Below are 16495 nucleotides of genomic sequence, written 5' to 3'. Positions count from 1 at the left end.
TGCGATCTTTATTATCAATAACTTTTCCTTCTTCATATTTCAATAATATTGCTCTCCCTATAATTTGCGTATTTAAGAGATGTTTAACGTCAAAATTAATAACATCGTTTGCTTTTAAAACGATGTCAGTCGCATTATATTGAAAAGTGTCACTTTTATTATTTATGTCTTTGAATGAAGTGCTTGCTACTGGATTAATATCTTGATCAATTTTTACTCGTTTTGGTAATGGTTCATCTATGATTTTTGAATCATTTCTTGGTATCTAAATAATTAAAAGTTTAATTAAAATAATTAAAAATTTAATTTTGAGATTTAATTTTGTTAAAATAATATATTATATGTATTATATGTACTGTGTGTAACTTTTACAAAACATAAAACATAAAACACAAAAATATAAAATAATAAATAAAATTTAAAATAAAATAAAAAAATACCATGATATCTTCAGATGTTTTGGTTAAAGATGTTTTAGTTAGAAATATTACAATCGGAGGTGTATCTATACAAGCCATCCCTGCTTGAAATTTTTTTCGCTTTCCCAAAATCGGAATCAATTTTTTTAATTCTTCTTCAGTTAAAGATTTTACAATATTTATGTCATCAATTTTTAGTTCTGCAAATATAAATAAAAAATATTAAAATAAGATATGTTATACAAGATTGACACACATAATAATTTAAACTGGACAAAGGATGATGAAATAATTTCATGAGCAACCGTCAAATGGATACTTGAATCTTTTTCTCATCTATCCTTACACACGTACACGCACACACACTTAGAGAGAGAGAGTGTGGGGGAGGGGCAGAGGAAGAGGGGAGAGAGGTTTATATGAATAAAATTATATGAGTGAATATATATATATATATATATACACTACTCAAAAAAAAATAGGGAACACTTTCCAGACACCAAAAATTAGGCTATGTTCAAATGATTGTAACTCGGTGAAAAATCATCGTAGATAAAAAATAAAAAAGCATTTTGAAGCTTGAAGATCGAGCTTTAACGTTCTACTAGCAGATTTTCAAAATTCTTTTAATTTCCTTGTCTTACGCAGTAAAAAAGCACACCTTGTTTTGTTCATTAAAATTTTGTATTTTTGACACTTTGCAGATCGACCAACAAATTTTTTTCGAATAATTCAAGTAAAATTTCATAAACTACAACATTTTACCTACAAAATGCTTTTTTAAAAATTTCTCTACGATTTTTTTTGACCGAGTTACGCAACTTTGAAGCTAAACCTGCATTTTTTACAAATGATATCCGTACTCCGTGAAAAATCATCGTAGACAAAAAATCAAAAAACCATTTTAAAGCTCGAAGTTTCAGCTTTAACATGCTATTAATGGTTTTCAAAAATTTTCTCAATTTCTTAGTACTATGCCCCAAAAAAGTTACACTGTTTTTTCCTTAAAATAACGTATTTTTAACAGCCTGTAGCTCAATAAAAAAATTTTTCTCGACAAATCCAATGCAAGTGCCATAAAGTATGACATTTTCTCTACAAAATGCTTTTTTTAAAGTTTTTTCTACGATTTTTTTTGACCGAGTTACAAGACTTTGAAGATATACATTTTTTACAGTACATTTTTCCGAAAAATGACGTCTACCGTCGACATTAGCATTACCCAATGTGCACCACGTGGAGGTTGTCGGTCGGATTTTTGCACATCGTGTGTGTGTGTGTGTGTGTGTGTGTGTGTGTGTGTGTGTGTGTGTGTGTATGTATCACAGCAGAGATAAGGACCCCGCAGTTCGTCACTTCTGCAGTATTTAATGACTCCAAACCCTCTCTGCTGTGTGTGTGTGTGTGTATGCGTGCGCGCGCATGAGTGTTCAATAGTGTGTATTTCCTCCTCTCTGATCAATTACTGCTTGCAAGCGTTCTCGCATATTTATACATTTTGCAATACGATCTTGCGGAATGTTGTGCCAAATTTCCGTTAAAATTTCTCCCAATTCTTCTAAATTTCGCGGCTGTTCCTCGCGACGCCTTAATCGTCGTTCCATTTCATCCCAAATGTGCTCGATTGGATTTAAGTCCGGGCTATTGGCGGGATGATTTAACAGTCTAATTGCGTGTCGTTGAAAAAAACGTCGCGTTATATTCGCCGTATGAGGTCGAGCGTTGTCCTGCATAAAAATAAAGTTCCGACAGGTTCGATTTAATAGCAAAACGTGTGGTCCTAGAATATCGTTGATATAACGAACACCCGTCATTGCCGGATGTGGCAGGATCACTAGATCACTTCGTCTTGTAAGTGATATACACCCCCACACCATCACGGAACCGCCGTTGTAGGATCGTATTGGCATAACGCAACGTCGATCATAGCGTTCATTTCGTCGATGCCAAGTACGTATACGAGCATCATTGCCATAAAGGCAAAAACGTGATTCGTCGGAGAAATATACATTTCTCCAATCCCTAGCGGTCCAATTTATGTGATCGCGCGCAAATTGATAACGTACTTGGCGATGTACGAGTGTGAGTCTTGGTACTTGTGCACGAACACGAGAACGAAGACCGGCTTCTCTCAAACGGTTGCGAATTGTTTGTTCGCACACATGGCGCAAATGAATGTCATCGCGAATGTTTCTTGCGGTAATTATTCGTCTTTCTAATGCATAAAGAACAATGGCTCGATCTTGTCTATTTGTCGTTAATCGAGAACGACCACTACCTTCACGTCTCGTGTAATTTCCCGTGTCTTGATATCGTAATCAAGCTCTACTCACTACGGACACGGATGCACCAATATCTTGCGCCACATAACGTATATTAAAACCTTGTTGCAAAAGCGCAATTATGCGTTCAACTTCTACGGCCGATAAATGTCTACGCGGCATTTTGAAAATTCCGTGTCGCTTATCACACTGCGAGAATCGCCGGCGTACTAAACAAAATTTTATTGTATTGAGCATGCAATGTTTACATATGGTCATCTTTGTCTAAAAAGAGATTTTTTTAAGACTAAGACGACTATATGTTTACAGTTCACAGGATTGGAGAAATGTATATTTCTCCGACGAATCACGTTTTTGCCTTTATGGCAATGATGCTCGTATACGTACTTGGCGTCGACGAAATGAACGCTATGATCGACGTTGCGTTATGCCAATACGATCCTACAACGGCGGTTCCGTGATTGTGTGGGGGTGTATATCACTTACAAGACGAAGTGATCTAGTGATCCTGCCACCTCCGGCAATGACGGTGTTCGTTATATCAACGATATTCTACGACCACACGTTTTGCTATTAAATCGAACCTGTCGGAACTTTATTTTTATGCAGGACAACGCTCGACCTCATACGGCGAATATAACGCGACGTTTTTTTTCAACGACACGCAATTAGACTGTTAAATCATCCCGCCAATAGCCCGGACTTAAATCCAATCGAGCACATTTGGGATGAAATGGAACGACGATTAAGGCGTCGCGAGGAACAGCCGCGAAATTTAGAAGAATTGGGAGAAATTTTAACGGAAATTTGGCACAACATTCCGCAAGATCGTATTGCAAGATGTATAAATATGCGAGAACGCTTGCAAGCAGTAATTGATCAGAGAAGAGGAAATACACACTATTGAACACTCATGAGCGCGCACGCATACACACACACACACACACACACAGCAGAGAGGGTTTGGAGTCATTAAATACTGCAGAAGTGACGAACTGCGGGGTCCTTATCTCTACTGTGATACACACACACACACACACACACACACACACACACACACACACACACACACACACCCACACTCACACACACACACGATGTGCAAAAATCCGACCGACAACCTCCACGTGGTGCACATTGGGTAATGTCGGCGGTAGACGTCATTTTTCGGAAAAATGTACTGTAAAAAATGTATATCTTCAAAGTCTTGTAACTCGGTCAAAAAAAATCGTAGAAAAAACTGTAAAAAAAGCACTTTGTAGAGAAAATGTCTTACTTTATGGCACTTGCATTGGATTTGTCGAGAAAAATTTTTTTATTGAGCTACAGGCTGTTAAAAATACGTTATCTTAAGGAAAAAATAGTGTAACTTTTTTGGGGCATAGTACTAAGAAATTAAGAAAATTTTTGAAAACCATTAATAGCATGTTAAAGCTGAAACTTCGAGCTTTAAAATGGTTTTTTGATTTTTTGTCTATGATGATTTTTCACGGAGTACGGATATCATTTGTAAAAAATGCAGGTTTAGCTTCAAAGTTGCGTAACTCGGTCAAAAAAAATCGTAGAGAAATTTTTAAAAAAGCATTTTGTAGGTAAAATGTTGTAGTTTATGAAATTTTACTTGAATTATTCGAAAAAAATTTGTTGGTCGATCTGCAAAGTGTCAAAAATACAAAATTTTAACGAACAAAACAAGGTGTGCTTTTTTACTGCGTAAGACAAGGAAGTTAAAAGAATTTTGAAAATCTGCTAGTAGAACGTTAAAGCTCGATCTTCAAGCTTCAAAATGCTTTTTTTATTTTTTACCTACGATGATTTTTCACCGAGTTACAGTCATTTGAAAATAGCCTAATTTTTGGTGTCTGGAAAGTGTTCCCTATTTTTTTTTGAGTAGTGTATATATATATGTATATATATGTATATATATATATATATACAGGGTGTCAGGTAACTACCGCCCGTGGTTTCGAGGATTGATAGATCTAGTAAAACTGAGCAGAAAAATCTTTTACCATTTTTTAATATTTGCCATAGTTAACGAAAAAAAAATTAATAAAGTCTGCGAATAAGCGCGGATCATCGCGCGCAAGGACCGCCCGCCGGTCGCCGAGACGTAGGCAGCCGCGGCTGTAGGCTTGGCGCGGTGAGGAGGGAAAAGCAGCAGTAACTCGAGAGCTACTGCTGCTTTTCCCTCCTCACCGCGCTGCGGCTGCCTACGTCTCGGCGACCGGCGAGCGATGATACGCGCTTATTCGCAGACTTTATTAATTTTTTTTTCTTCGTTAACTATGGCAAATATTAAAAAATGGTAAAGGACTTTTCTGCTCAGTTTTACTTGATCTATCAATCCAATCTCAAACCACGGGCGGTAGTTACCTGACACCCTGTATATGTATGTATGTATATTCATAAATTAGTTCGTGCTCTTTTGTGTAAAAACAATCATTAATCATCAAAAGGTCCAATAAAAGCGAGAATAAATAAGATGTCAATAAAATTTTATGATTAGACATTTACATAAATGAAAAACGCTGTTGACGTTTTTCATTTATGTAAATGTCTAATTATAGAATTTTGTTGACATCTTATTTATTCTCGCTCTTATTGGATCTTTTGATGATTAATGATATTGTTAGGAATTAGTAATAGACCGAACACTTTTGGGCTACAATAAGTATATTCTTGTAATGAATGAATGTATACAAAAACACGGTAATTCTAATAGGAACGGAACGGAGAACGTCTAGGCTGCTTAGAGTACAAACGAAGAAAAACATAGATCACAGAAATTGTAGTGGCGAATGGTAACGCGAACTCGCAAGTCGCTAAGCAGCGCCACAGTATATCGATTAGGGATATCGATTATGTAGAGCGTCTTTTCGATCTGACTCACTTTCTTACACCCCTCCTATCGAGAAGAGCTCTTTAAGAACAAGCACAAATTTCAACTTAAGTTCAACATTTCCACACATTTATCATGTTTGCATTTTGTTAACGATTTCGTTAAGATATCACTAAGCATTAAGTCAGTCTGCAAGTAATGAATTAGGATTTTTTTTCTTTCAACTAACTCTCGAGTGAAATGGAAGTTAATATCAATGTGCTTGCTCCGTTTATATATACGGCGTTTTTGGACAGTTGTATTGCACTTTGATTATCGCAAAATACATCAATAGGCGACGTTACATATTTTTCAAAACCCATGTGAATTAATAACCTTCTTATGTAAACTATCTCATGCGAAACCTCGCAAAGTGCCGCATACTCTGCTTCCATAGTGGACAACGCCATTGATGCTTGTTTTCTCGATTTCCAACTAATTGGGCCAGTGGACAGCATTAGAACATTGCCTGAGCATGATCTGCGATCATCGATGTCTCCTGCCCAATCCGAGTCGGTGTATGTTTTCAAATGTCTTTTATCTTTTGTGTAAGTAATCCTATGGGATGTCGCTTTCAAATACCTTAGTATCTTTTTTGCAACGATCCAATGATCCTTACCAGGGTCTGAACAGAAACGGCTCAATGTACTAGCCGCGAAGGCTATGTCTGGGCGGATAGCGTTAGCTAAGTAGATAAGTCCACCGATTAATTCCCTGTAAGGTCGATTTTTCATTTCTTTTTTCTCATCTTCCGTTGTCGGGCTCATCTCTTTGGTAATTTTTAAATTTGGATCCATTGGCGTATTTCTCGAATAAATCTTCTACATATTTTTTCTGCGAAAGATGCATTCTTCTAGTTGCTCCTTTTCGTTGTATATTTATTCCTAGAATATTGCTCACTTGGCCAAGATCTGTCATTTTGACCGTTGATTTCATCTTTGACTTAATACATTCGAGTTTAGTGAGCTCTTTCGAAGCCAAGATCAAGTCGTCGACATAAATAACAACGATTACTTGCTCGTCGTCTTTTCCAAACACGTAAACACAAGGATTTGCCGGAGTACGTTTGACACCATTTTTTATAATGTAATTATCGAGCTTGGCATGTCTTTACTTGGGCCGCTACTGAGATCGCTCATGGAGCTGCGAACAAAACTCCTGGCTGTTTCCTGCGTCGGCGATTTCATTTCTTGCTAGCAACGCATCTCCATTTGTCTTTATTATTATTGTTGTTTGCGTCGCCAGCTTTTTTCGATGTCGACCTCGTAGAAGGTGAGATTCTGCAACACTCTCGATTTTATTTTCTTCCTAGCTGATCTCGTTCTCTGCTCGTTTTTGCCAGCCTCTATTTTATTCATCACAGCGTCCCACCGTCCGCCCTTTCTCGTTGTTCTCTGGGAATGTCTCGCCTCCTTTTCGGCATCGTCTTTCGGCGACGACTCGATCATAGCCTTGATCTTCGAGACGACGTTTCTCTTGGGCATTTTATATTTTTTCAATGGCGTATTGACCTTACTTTGTGTTTTGGGCCTAATGTTTTCATTTTTTTCGACTTTTTCAATCACCGTAACTTCGACAGAGGCCGATGTGTCGTTTGTGTTGCTCGTTTCATTCAACGCCTTTACAGAATGAATCTGTAAATAATCCGTGATAACGTTCGCATTGGGCGAGGGTTGGGACAGCTCGGTATCTCCGGTATCGGGGGAATGATCGTCATTATCTTCCGGCGCCTGTTCTCCAGGCGCCTGTAGCTTGTCCAAATCTGAATAAATCCCATTCGAGTCCTCCCATCTCTTCTCCGGTAAAGCTGGGACATACCCGTTCGCCCGGTGCGCAGAACAACGTGCCGTTGATCACCTGCGCCTTCCTGTCGCCCCGCATAATCTCCTCGTGCGCGTCCGCGTCGCTCTTGGTGAAGAAGTCCGAGTCGGTCATTGGATCTTGACGGCAAGGTGCGGGAAGATTGATCGGCGGCACTGCGATGGATGGTGGATCCGCACCACGGCTGGCCGGCCGCGAATTCTCGCCGTCTCCTTGGTAACCCGCTTTGAGACTGGTGATGCTCGTGACCGACGTGACGAAGCTCACTGGCACGGCGTTAACTTTGATCGGCTCCACGGGCTTAGGATCGAGTGGTAGCTCTTCCGGCGAGGGAGTTCTCTCGGTACAGATACCTGTAACAAACCGCTTCCGCGCGACCCCCCCGACGGACCGGTCACCGTCCGCAAAACGCCGGCCGAACATCCGCCGAGCGTCACACAAGGCGCTACGCGCCGATAAACGACTTTAAACGCGCCAATACGAGCAGCGAGGCATCCGCGCGTCGCGGCTGCCGCGCCGCGCACGCGCACCGGCCCCAAACCGGCACGCGCTAGCAACGTGCTCACGCGCCTCCGTCCGCCCACCACGCAACCGATCTCGAGCGGCGGGGACGCTGGCTCCGACACGAACCGAACCGCCACCGAACGTTCCCGACGTCTCGAGATGCGGGTATAAAAGCGCCGGAGCAGCAAGATGCTGGGCTTCTTCTCCGCCGACTGCTCGGACCGTTACTCCGCCGACTAGTCTCCGAAGAAGTCTCCCGAGGTAGTCCTGGGGGCAAGAGTCTTGGCCTCTGTCGAGCGTTCTCGACGGCTACCGCTTTCGCACCCGTCTCTCCTCGCCGAAGCTGGGCTCAAGTGTCTTGGGCTCAGGCAAGCGTACTTGCCCGACCGGCTTTCCTCGACACCGATCCGATCCTACCGCGGCGGCTACAGAAGAACGGGGTAAAGCGTCTTTGCCTCCGTCGAGCGTACTCGACGTAGCCGTCGCATCCTGCCTGCGAGCAAGATCACAACACAACCGCCGCGGATTTAAAGAGCCGCTCAGCCGAGCGACGTCCCGCGCCCCGCTACCGTGCTGGCGACCGCGAAAAGCCGAGCACGCGACCTCGCAAGGCCGAAAAACACGGGGCCGCCCGCGCGCCGAAAACAAACGCCGACCGCGCAAACCACGCACCTGCCGTGGGAAGAAGCGGCAACCGCGCCGACGACGTTCCCCGCGCCGAACCCGTTGCCCGACGGTAATCCTCGATCGCCGCGATCAGAATCGTCACCTCCCCGCGCACGATACGGCACGACGTATCGACGGTGACGCACCCTCTGTACATATTAGCTGTAAGACATTTGTATTCGTCACTCAATAAAACCTGTACCTATTTTACACGTTCAAACACACGAGTCTAATTCTCTCTTAACCCGGATCGTGCCCTGGAATTCTCGACGAGCTACGTCCGTGCGCGATCTCTATCCAAGAAAAACGGGTTGTTACATGGCGCCCGAACAGGGACCGTTGCCGTCCGGAGAGAATTAGACCCGCGTTGGCCATGCCGAGAAGCTGGATCTACCGAATAGACCGTACCGCGCTAGAGTCGCACCTCGAAACTCTCAGGCTGGACACAACCGGGAACGTGGACGATCTCCGCCGCCGCTTACGGGAATACGCGACCGCGCATCCCGAATATCAGCCCGCGAACATGCCGCCCCCGGAGGACCACACCGAGATCCGCATCGAGATACCGGACCCACCACTCGCTGGCGGGGCACGCCAAGCAAATGAACCAGATACGGAAGTGGGGATGCCACTTCGAAGGGAAAGACCCCATCGCGTTCCTTGAGCGGGTCGACGAACTACAGCGAGAGTACGGGTTCTCCGACGCACAGTTATTGCGCGGTCTCCCCGAACTGCTGCGCGGGGAAGCGCTCCTGTGGTACCGCAACAATCGCGACTCCTGGGACGACTGGCAGGCGTTCACCGGCGAATTCCGGGAATATTACTTACCACGGCGATACGTCGCCAAATTAAAACGGGACATTCAGGCGCGAAAACAAGGTACCGACGAGCTATACCGCAAGTACGCGACGGAGCTCCTCACCATGATGAGACGCGCAGGCGGGTACGAAAAGGAGGAGCAGCTCGACCTGCTGTACGAAAACCTCCAACCGCGGTACAAGTTGTACGTCCGCCGCGACGGCCTCCGCCGAACAACCGACCTGCTCCGTCAGGCGGAGGAATTCGAGGAAATCAGCGCGCAATGCCGCGATCGCGGCGTCGCCCCCAAGCCAACCGCCACCAACACCGCCGCGACCACGTACGACAAGAACGAATGCTGCTGGCGCTGCAAGCAGCGCGGGCACACCCGGTTCGACTGCCGTCGCATCGCGAAAAAATTCTGTTCCCAGTGCGGGAAAGACGGCGTCTACACACGCGACTGCCACCCGCCGCCGGGAAACGCCACCAGGGCCGGGGAGGCCCCTGCCGCACCCCGGTCCTCCGAGTAATATTTAAACCGCGACCGCACATCTACCTCAGCATCGACCAGCACGAGCTCGAGGTCCTCCTGGACTCGGGCTCGGAAGCCTCCTTCGTGAGCCCGGCTACCGCGAACCGTCTACGACGCCGAGGGCGAGAGATACGACCCGTCACCGGCCAGGTCTACGTGGCGGACGGGTCGAGCGTACCGATTGGGGGATGCATCGTGCTACCGATCGTCATCAACAACCGAGCAATTTCGCACGAGTTCCAAATATTACCCGGACTCGACACCGACGTACTTTTCGGCGTCGATATCATGGCTCGGGCCCAAATCGCCATCCCGCCGCCACCGAAACACGCCGCGAGGGCACGCACTCCTCCGCACGCAACCCTCCCGATACGACCCGCGGCCGAAGGGGAGGGAGAACAGGAACGCCTGCAAGCCTTCCTCGCCGAAGAACTCCCACGATTCGAAGCCGTACACGGACCGACCGACCGGCTGCAACACACGATACGCGTCAGAAATCATCCGCCGATTAAGCAACGGTACCGTCCTCGGAGTCCGGCGATGCAGGCCATCATCGACCGCGAGGTCGACGAAATGCTCCGTAACGGAATCATCGAGCCGTCGCAAAGCGCGTGGAGCTCACCTATCGTGATCGTGAGAAAAAAGGACGGCAAACCACGCTTTTGCATCGATTTCCGCAGGGTAAACGATGTGACCGAACGTGACGCGTATCCGCTGCCACAGATCGCCGCGACGCTGGATAAACTTCGCGGCGCGCAGTTCCTGACCACGCTCGACCTGGAGAGCGGCTACTGGCAGGTGCCGCTAGCACCGGAAAGCCGACCGATTACCGCGTTCACGGTGCCCGGACGCGGACTAATGCAGTTCCGCGTAATGCCCTTCGGACTGCATTCCGCGCCCGCCACGTTCCAACGGTTACTAGACGGCATACTAGGCCCGGAGTTAGAGCCTAGCGTGTTCGTCTACCTAGACGACATTATCGTCGTTAGCCGAACCTTCGACGAGCACCTCGACACCCTGCGAGAAGTCTTTTCGCGACTAAGATCCGCCCAACTCCGGCTTAACCCCGCGAAATGCCGGTTCTGTACGACAACAATCAAGTATCTCGGACACGTCGTGGACCGCGAGGGCATACGAACCGACCCGGAAAAGACCAACACGATCGTAGAGTGGCCGGTGCCGCACACCGTGCGGCAAGTACGCCAATTCCTCGGCATCGCCTCGTGGTACCGCCGATTCATACGCGACTTCGCGACCCTCGCCGCCCCGCTAACCGCACTCACTCGCAAAAACGCCGCCTGGAGGTGGGGAACCTCGGAGCAGGAGGCGTTTGACGCCCTGAAGAGAACGCTCACGACCGCGCCGGTATTGGCCTGCCCGGATTTCGAGAGACAATTCGTCTTACAAACGGACGCGAGTACGACCGGCCTGGGGGCCGTACTCACACAATACTTCCCCGAGGGCGAGCGCGTGATCGCATATGCCAGTCGTACCCTGAATCCCGCCGAACGAAACTACAGCGCGACGGAGCTGGAGTGTCTCGCAATACTGTGGGGAATACGCCGAATGAGGGATTACCTCGAGGGCTATCGCTTTAAGGTCGTGACCGATCACCAGTCACTCCGCTGGCTACAAAAACTCGATTCGCCCACCGGCCGACTCGGACGGTGGGCATTCGAGTTACGACAATACGACTTCGACGTTCAATACCGCAAAGGAGCGTTGAACAAGGTAGCCGATGCCTTGTCCCGCCGACACGCCGTCAACGTCATCGCGGAGCCCCGATGCCCGTGGTACCGGAAATGGTGGAGAACCGCACGCAACGCGCCGCACGACGCCCCCGACTTCCGCATCGAAGACGGGAAATTATACAAACACATGCTACATACCCTCGACTTGTCCGAAACGCCGAGCGACGCACAATGGAAAGAGTGCGTCCCCCGCGAAGGACGCACCGAGATCCTGCGGCGGTATCACGACGAGCCGACCGCCGGACATCTCGGGATCGCCAAGACGATCTCGCGCATCGCCGCACAGTACCACTGGCCCGGAATGTTCCGCGACATAGCCCAATACGTGCGGCGGTGCGAGACATGCCTGGCTCACAAAGCGGAGCAGCGCCGACCCGCCGGACTGCTCCACCCGACCGTAATTACGCGACCGTGGCAACAAGTTGCCATCGACCTCATAGGGCCGTTACCACGATCCTCCCGGGGCCACACGTGGCTCCTCACTATGCAAGACCGGTTCACCAAATGGCTCGAGATGCGTGCTCTCCGCCGCGCCACCGCACAAAACGTGACCGCCGCCCTCACGGAAGCTATCGTGCTCCGCCACGGATGCCCCGACGAAATCCTCTCCGACAACGGGACCCAGCTGCGTTCGGCCTCACTGACCCAGCATCTTCAGAAACTGCAGATCCGCCACCGATTAACGCCGGCGTACGCCCCGCACTGTAATCCGGTCGAACGCACGAATCGGTCCGTAAAAACAATGATCAGCCTGTACGTAAAAAAGGACCACCGCAAGTGGGACGCATACCTCGCTGAACTACAGTTCGCTTACAATACCGCAGTACACGAAGCAACGGGGCATACGCCGGCGTTCCTAAACCACGGCCGCGAACTACGACGTCCGGGAGAACGCGCGGCATCGAACGACGCAGAGGCGCCGCACGCGCTGCAACGACGCCTACGCGAGGCGTACGAAGTCGTACGCATAAAACTTGCCCGAGCGTTTCAAAGGCAAGAACGATACTATAATCTGCGCCGCCGGAATTGGCGACCGCGGCTAGGCGAATGGGTATGAAAACGCGACCGCCCGTTGTCGCGGCGCGCGGATGCCTTCAACGCAAAACTCGCGCCAAAATACATTGGACCGCTAGAAATCCGGAAAATCATCTCACCCGTTATAGTCGACCTCCGGAGCAAAAGGGGGAAGTGGTACCGACACACGCACATCCAAGATCTGAAGCCAGCCCCCACTCCACGAGCCGACGGTGACACCGACACCGAGGATGAAAACAATGCGGCCGAAGATGACAACACCGATCTGGGGGAAGGACGTCCGCCCGAATTTGAACATAACGGCCCAGGCATCGCAGAGCTCACTTTGACGCGAGCCATAGCAAGCGACGCAGCATCCGACGATATCCTGAGCATCATCCGGGACTTCCTGGGCGAACCCGTGGCCGAATACGACCCGGAGCGACCCGGCATGGACGAAGCCGGACCAAGCCGGTCACGGCCAGCCTCCGGAACTGGACCCAGCCAGTCCACCGAGCCGAGGGAACAGCCGCGGAAACCAGCCGCTATAGCCGGTGTCAGACGGGGCCAGCTACGACAGCCGTCCGACCGCCAGACGCAGACCAAGATCTCCTGGCTCACAACGACACCACCGCCGCCAGTACCGCGGCCGATAGCGACACGACCGGAAAAGCCACAGCCGTCCCTCAACCCGATCCGATTGATGGGGCCGCTGCCGCCACCACCTGTGCCAGTGGAAGTCGCACCGGGCATCACGGTAGAGGTACCGTACTTCGCCATCCACTCCGGCCGCGAGTACAAGGCCAGACTCGGAGCTCGACGGTGGCACTTGCGCTTCGACCGGGCCGGACGACTCCGATCATGTCGAGAGAAGTCCTACGACACTCCCCGCACACCGGGAAAATGAATAGTATGCCTCTAATTTCAGGCATTCTTAGGAAGGGGGTGGTGTAACAAACCGCTTCCGCGCGACCCCCCCGACGGACCGGTCACCGTCCGCAAAACGCCGGCCGAACATCCGCCGAGCGTCACACAAGGCGCTACGCGCCGATAAACGACTTTAAACGCGCCAATACGAGCAGCGAGGCATCCGCGCGTCGCGGCTGCCGCGCCGCGCACGCGCACCGGCCCCAAACCGGCACGCGCTAGCGACGTGCTCACGCGCCTCCGTCCGCCCACCACGCAACCGATCTCGAGCGGCGGGGACGCTGGCTCCGACACGAACCGAACCGCCACCGAACGTTCCCGACGTCTCGAGATGCGGGTATAAAAGCGCCGGAGCAGCAAGATGCTGGGCTTCTTCTCCGCCGACTGCTCGGACCGCTACTCCGCCGACTAGTCTCCGAAGAAGTCTCCCGAGGTAGTCCTGGGGTCAAGAGTCTTGGCCTCTGTCGAGCGTTCTCGACGGCTACCGCTTTCGCACCCGTCTCTCCTCGCCGAAGCTGGGCTCAAGTGTCTTGGGCTCAGGCAAGCGTACTTGCCCGACCGGCTTTCCTCGACACCGATCCGATCCTACCGCGGCGGCTACAGAAGAACGGGGTAAAGCGTCTTTGCCTCCGTCGAGCGTACTCGACGTAGCCGTCGCATCCTGCCTGCGAGCAAGATCACAACACAACCGCCGCGGATTTAAAGAGCCGCTCAGCCGAGCGACGTCCCGCGCCCCGCTACCGTGCTGGCGACCGCGAAAAGCCGAGCACGCGACCTCGCAAGGCCGAAAAACACGGGGCCGCCCGCGCGCCGAAAACAAACGCCGACCGCGCAAACCACGCACCTGCCGTGGGAAGAAGCGGCAACCGCGCCGACGACGTTCCCCGCGCCGAACCCGTTGCCCGACGGTAATCCTCGATCGCCGCGATCAGAATCGTCACCTCCCCGCGCACGATACGGCCGACGACGTATCGACGGTGACGCACCCTCTGTACATATTAGCTGTAAGACATTTGTATTCGTCACTCAATAAAACCTGTACCTATTTTACACGTTCAAACACACGAGTCTAATTCTCTCTTAACCCGGATCGTGCCCTGGAATTCCCGACGAGCTACGTCCGTGCGCGATCTCTATCCAAGAAAAACGGGTTGTTACATACCTTTCCCCGTCGGCTCCATGTCCACCAGCGGCCTCGTCGAAGCGAACGCTCGCATCAACGCCAATTTCAAGCCGGCCGAACCAATGAGATTCTCGCAGGATGGTGTCTTGGAGCATTCCAACGCCACCGTGAAATCATATGGTCTGGCGTCAATATACCAAGACTTTCGTCGTGTTCAAAGGAGTTCTGTTTGTTCAGTATCAAATAATGCGACGCTGCGCTCGCATCGTTGTAATTGCCCAGACTCGATTCTACCAGACAGGTGTCACCGACACTTCGATCATGCTCAGCTGAGAGTCTTCAAGTAGCCTGAACAGACTGCTTTTCTCTTCGTTGAGATGCACCAATTGTTGCACATCATTCTTGTCGATGTCCCACGCGGGTGATATCGTGAACGTCCGATCTACTGTTGACTTGGTTGCTTTGATGTTGGGCGAAGACGATGCAAATCCTGAGAACTCCCGCAGAGTGGGGGACTCGTCCTCGCTGTTAAACTGAAAGCATCCCGAGAAGATCGTTGATCGGCGACTTCCCGTCAGGAGCCTCAACGCCTCGAGTACTTTTGATTTCGGGAAGAATGACGGCCGTGTCGCCCGCGGAACAGGTATCCGACTCTCCCCTACGTTCTTATTTTTTCTTTTTTTACCTCCAAAGTGTAGATCCGGAGACCTCGGATTGCTTGTCAGCAAACGCGCGGAATATATATATATATATATATATATATATAATGGTTTGAGAATGACCATTATCTTATAAATACGAATATAAAATATAGCGTACGTACCAATAAACCTTGGCAGTAAGTGAGGTAACGCATATATATTCAGCAGTTCGATGATACTAATATGCGTAGAAGTCATCTTTTTCAATACACAATGTGATGCACCACCGTAGAAACGTGACCATACAGCGTAGAATAAATGTTTCCTATCTCTTTCTTGGTGACGATACTTTGCACTTGTTGAACGGACAAACACCCAAATAAAATACATCCGAACACGAGCATCCGGCTCTAAACAAACTCGTACCGGTAACTAATGCAAGGATGGAGAACGATATGAGACAAACGAATCCCACTAAACCAACACATAAATGTTACATAACTGAGGGAGCACATGAAAAGAACAATGTTATATATCACTGTTATGTGGATGAGACATAAATGTTATATAAATTTGAGAGCATTCTAAAAGAACAAAATTATATTTCTTTGTTACATAACTGAGAAAGAACATGAAAAGAACAATGTTATATATAACTGTTATGTGGATGAGACGTAAACAATACATAAATTTGAGAGCACTCTAAAAGAAAAAAACTATATTTCTTTGTTACGTATGGTATATAACTCATAACATAATGTAAGAATGTAATCTCAAAAAATGTATATGAAAACAATAAAACAATTTTTTGCTCAATTTTTTGCTAAAAAATATGCTTAAGTTAAAAGAATTAAACATGGATTAAAAAGAATTCTTTAATATTATTTAATAAAACTGAAATATTTACATCATACATGTATACATAATATATTATACGTATAAATTTTTTTTATCACGAAATGTTAACGTTTACATAAAAAAATTTAATTAAATCTAAGAAAACATTGCACGCTTGGAACGCTTGTAATACGGATATTATACCAAAAAATTAATACACTAAAATTTAAGTTTAATTAATAAAACATTTGTTTCTCTAATAATTACTTTATATAAACAAATACTGTAAGATAATACTG

General features: G+C 48.2%; 1 protein-coding gene and 1 pseudogene across 1 annotated transcript; both read right to left on the bottom strand.

The window, feature by feature from the left end:
- Nucleotides 1-5767: 5767 nt before the first annotated feature.
- Nucleotides 5768-6379, bottom strand: LOC120357361 (secreted RxLR effector protein 161-like). The gene has a single exon (XM_039447541.1). The coding sequence runs from the start codon at nt 6377-6379 to the stop codon at nt 5768-5770; it is 612 nt and encodes a 203-aa protein (XP_039303475.1).
- On the bottom strand, nt 6149-15617 carry LOC120357360 (annotated as a pseudogene).
- Nucleotides 15618-16495: the final 878 nt, after the last annotated feature.

The sequence above is a fragment of the Solenopsis invicta genome, chromosome 3 (assembly GCF_016802725.1).
Source record: "Solenopsis invicta isolate M01_SB chromosome 3, UNIL_Sinv_3.0, whole genome shotgun sequence".
NCBI classification, from domain to species: Eukaryota; Metazoa; Arthropoda; class Insecta; order Hymenoptera; family Formicidae; genus Solenopsis; species Solenopsis invicta.
Note: the sequence above shows the minus strand (reverse complement) of the source record. Positions and strands in the feature narration are given on the sequence as shown.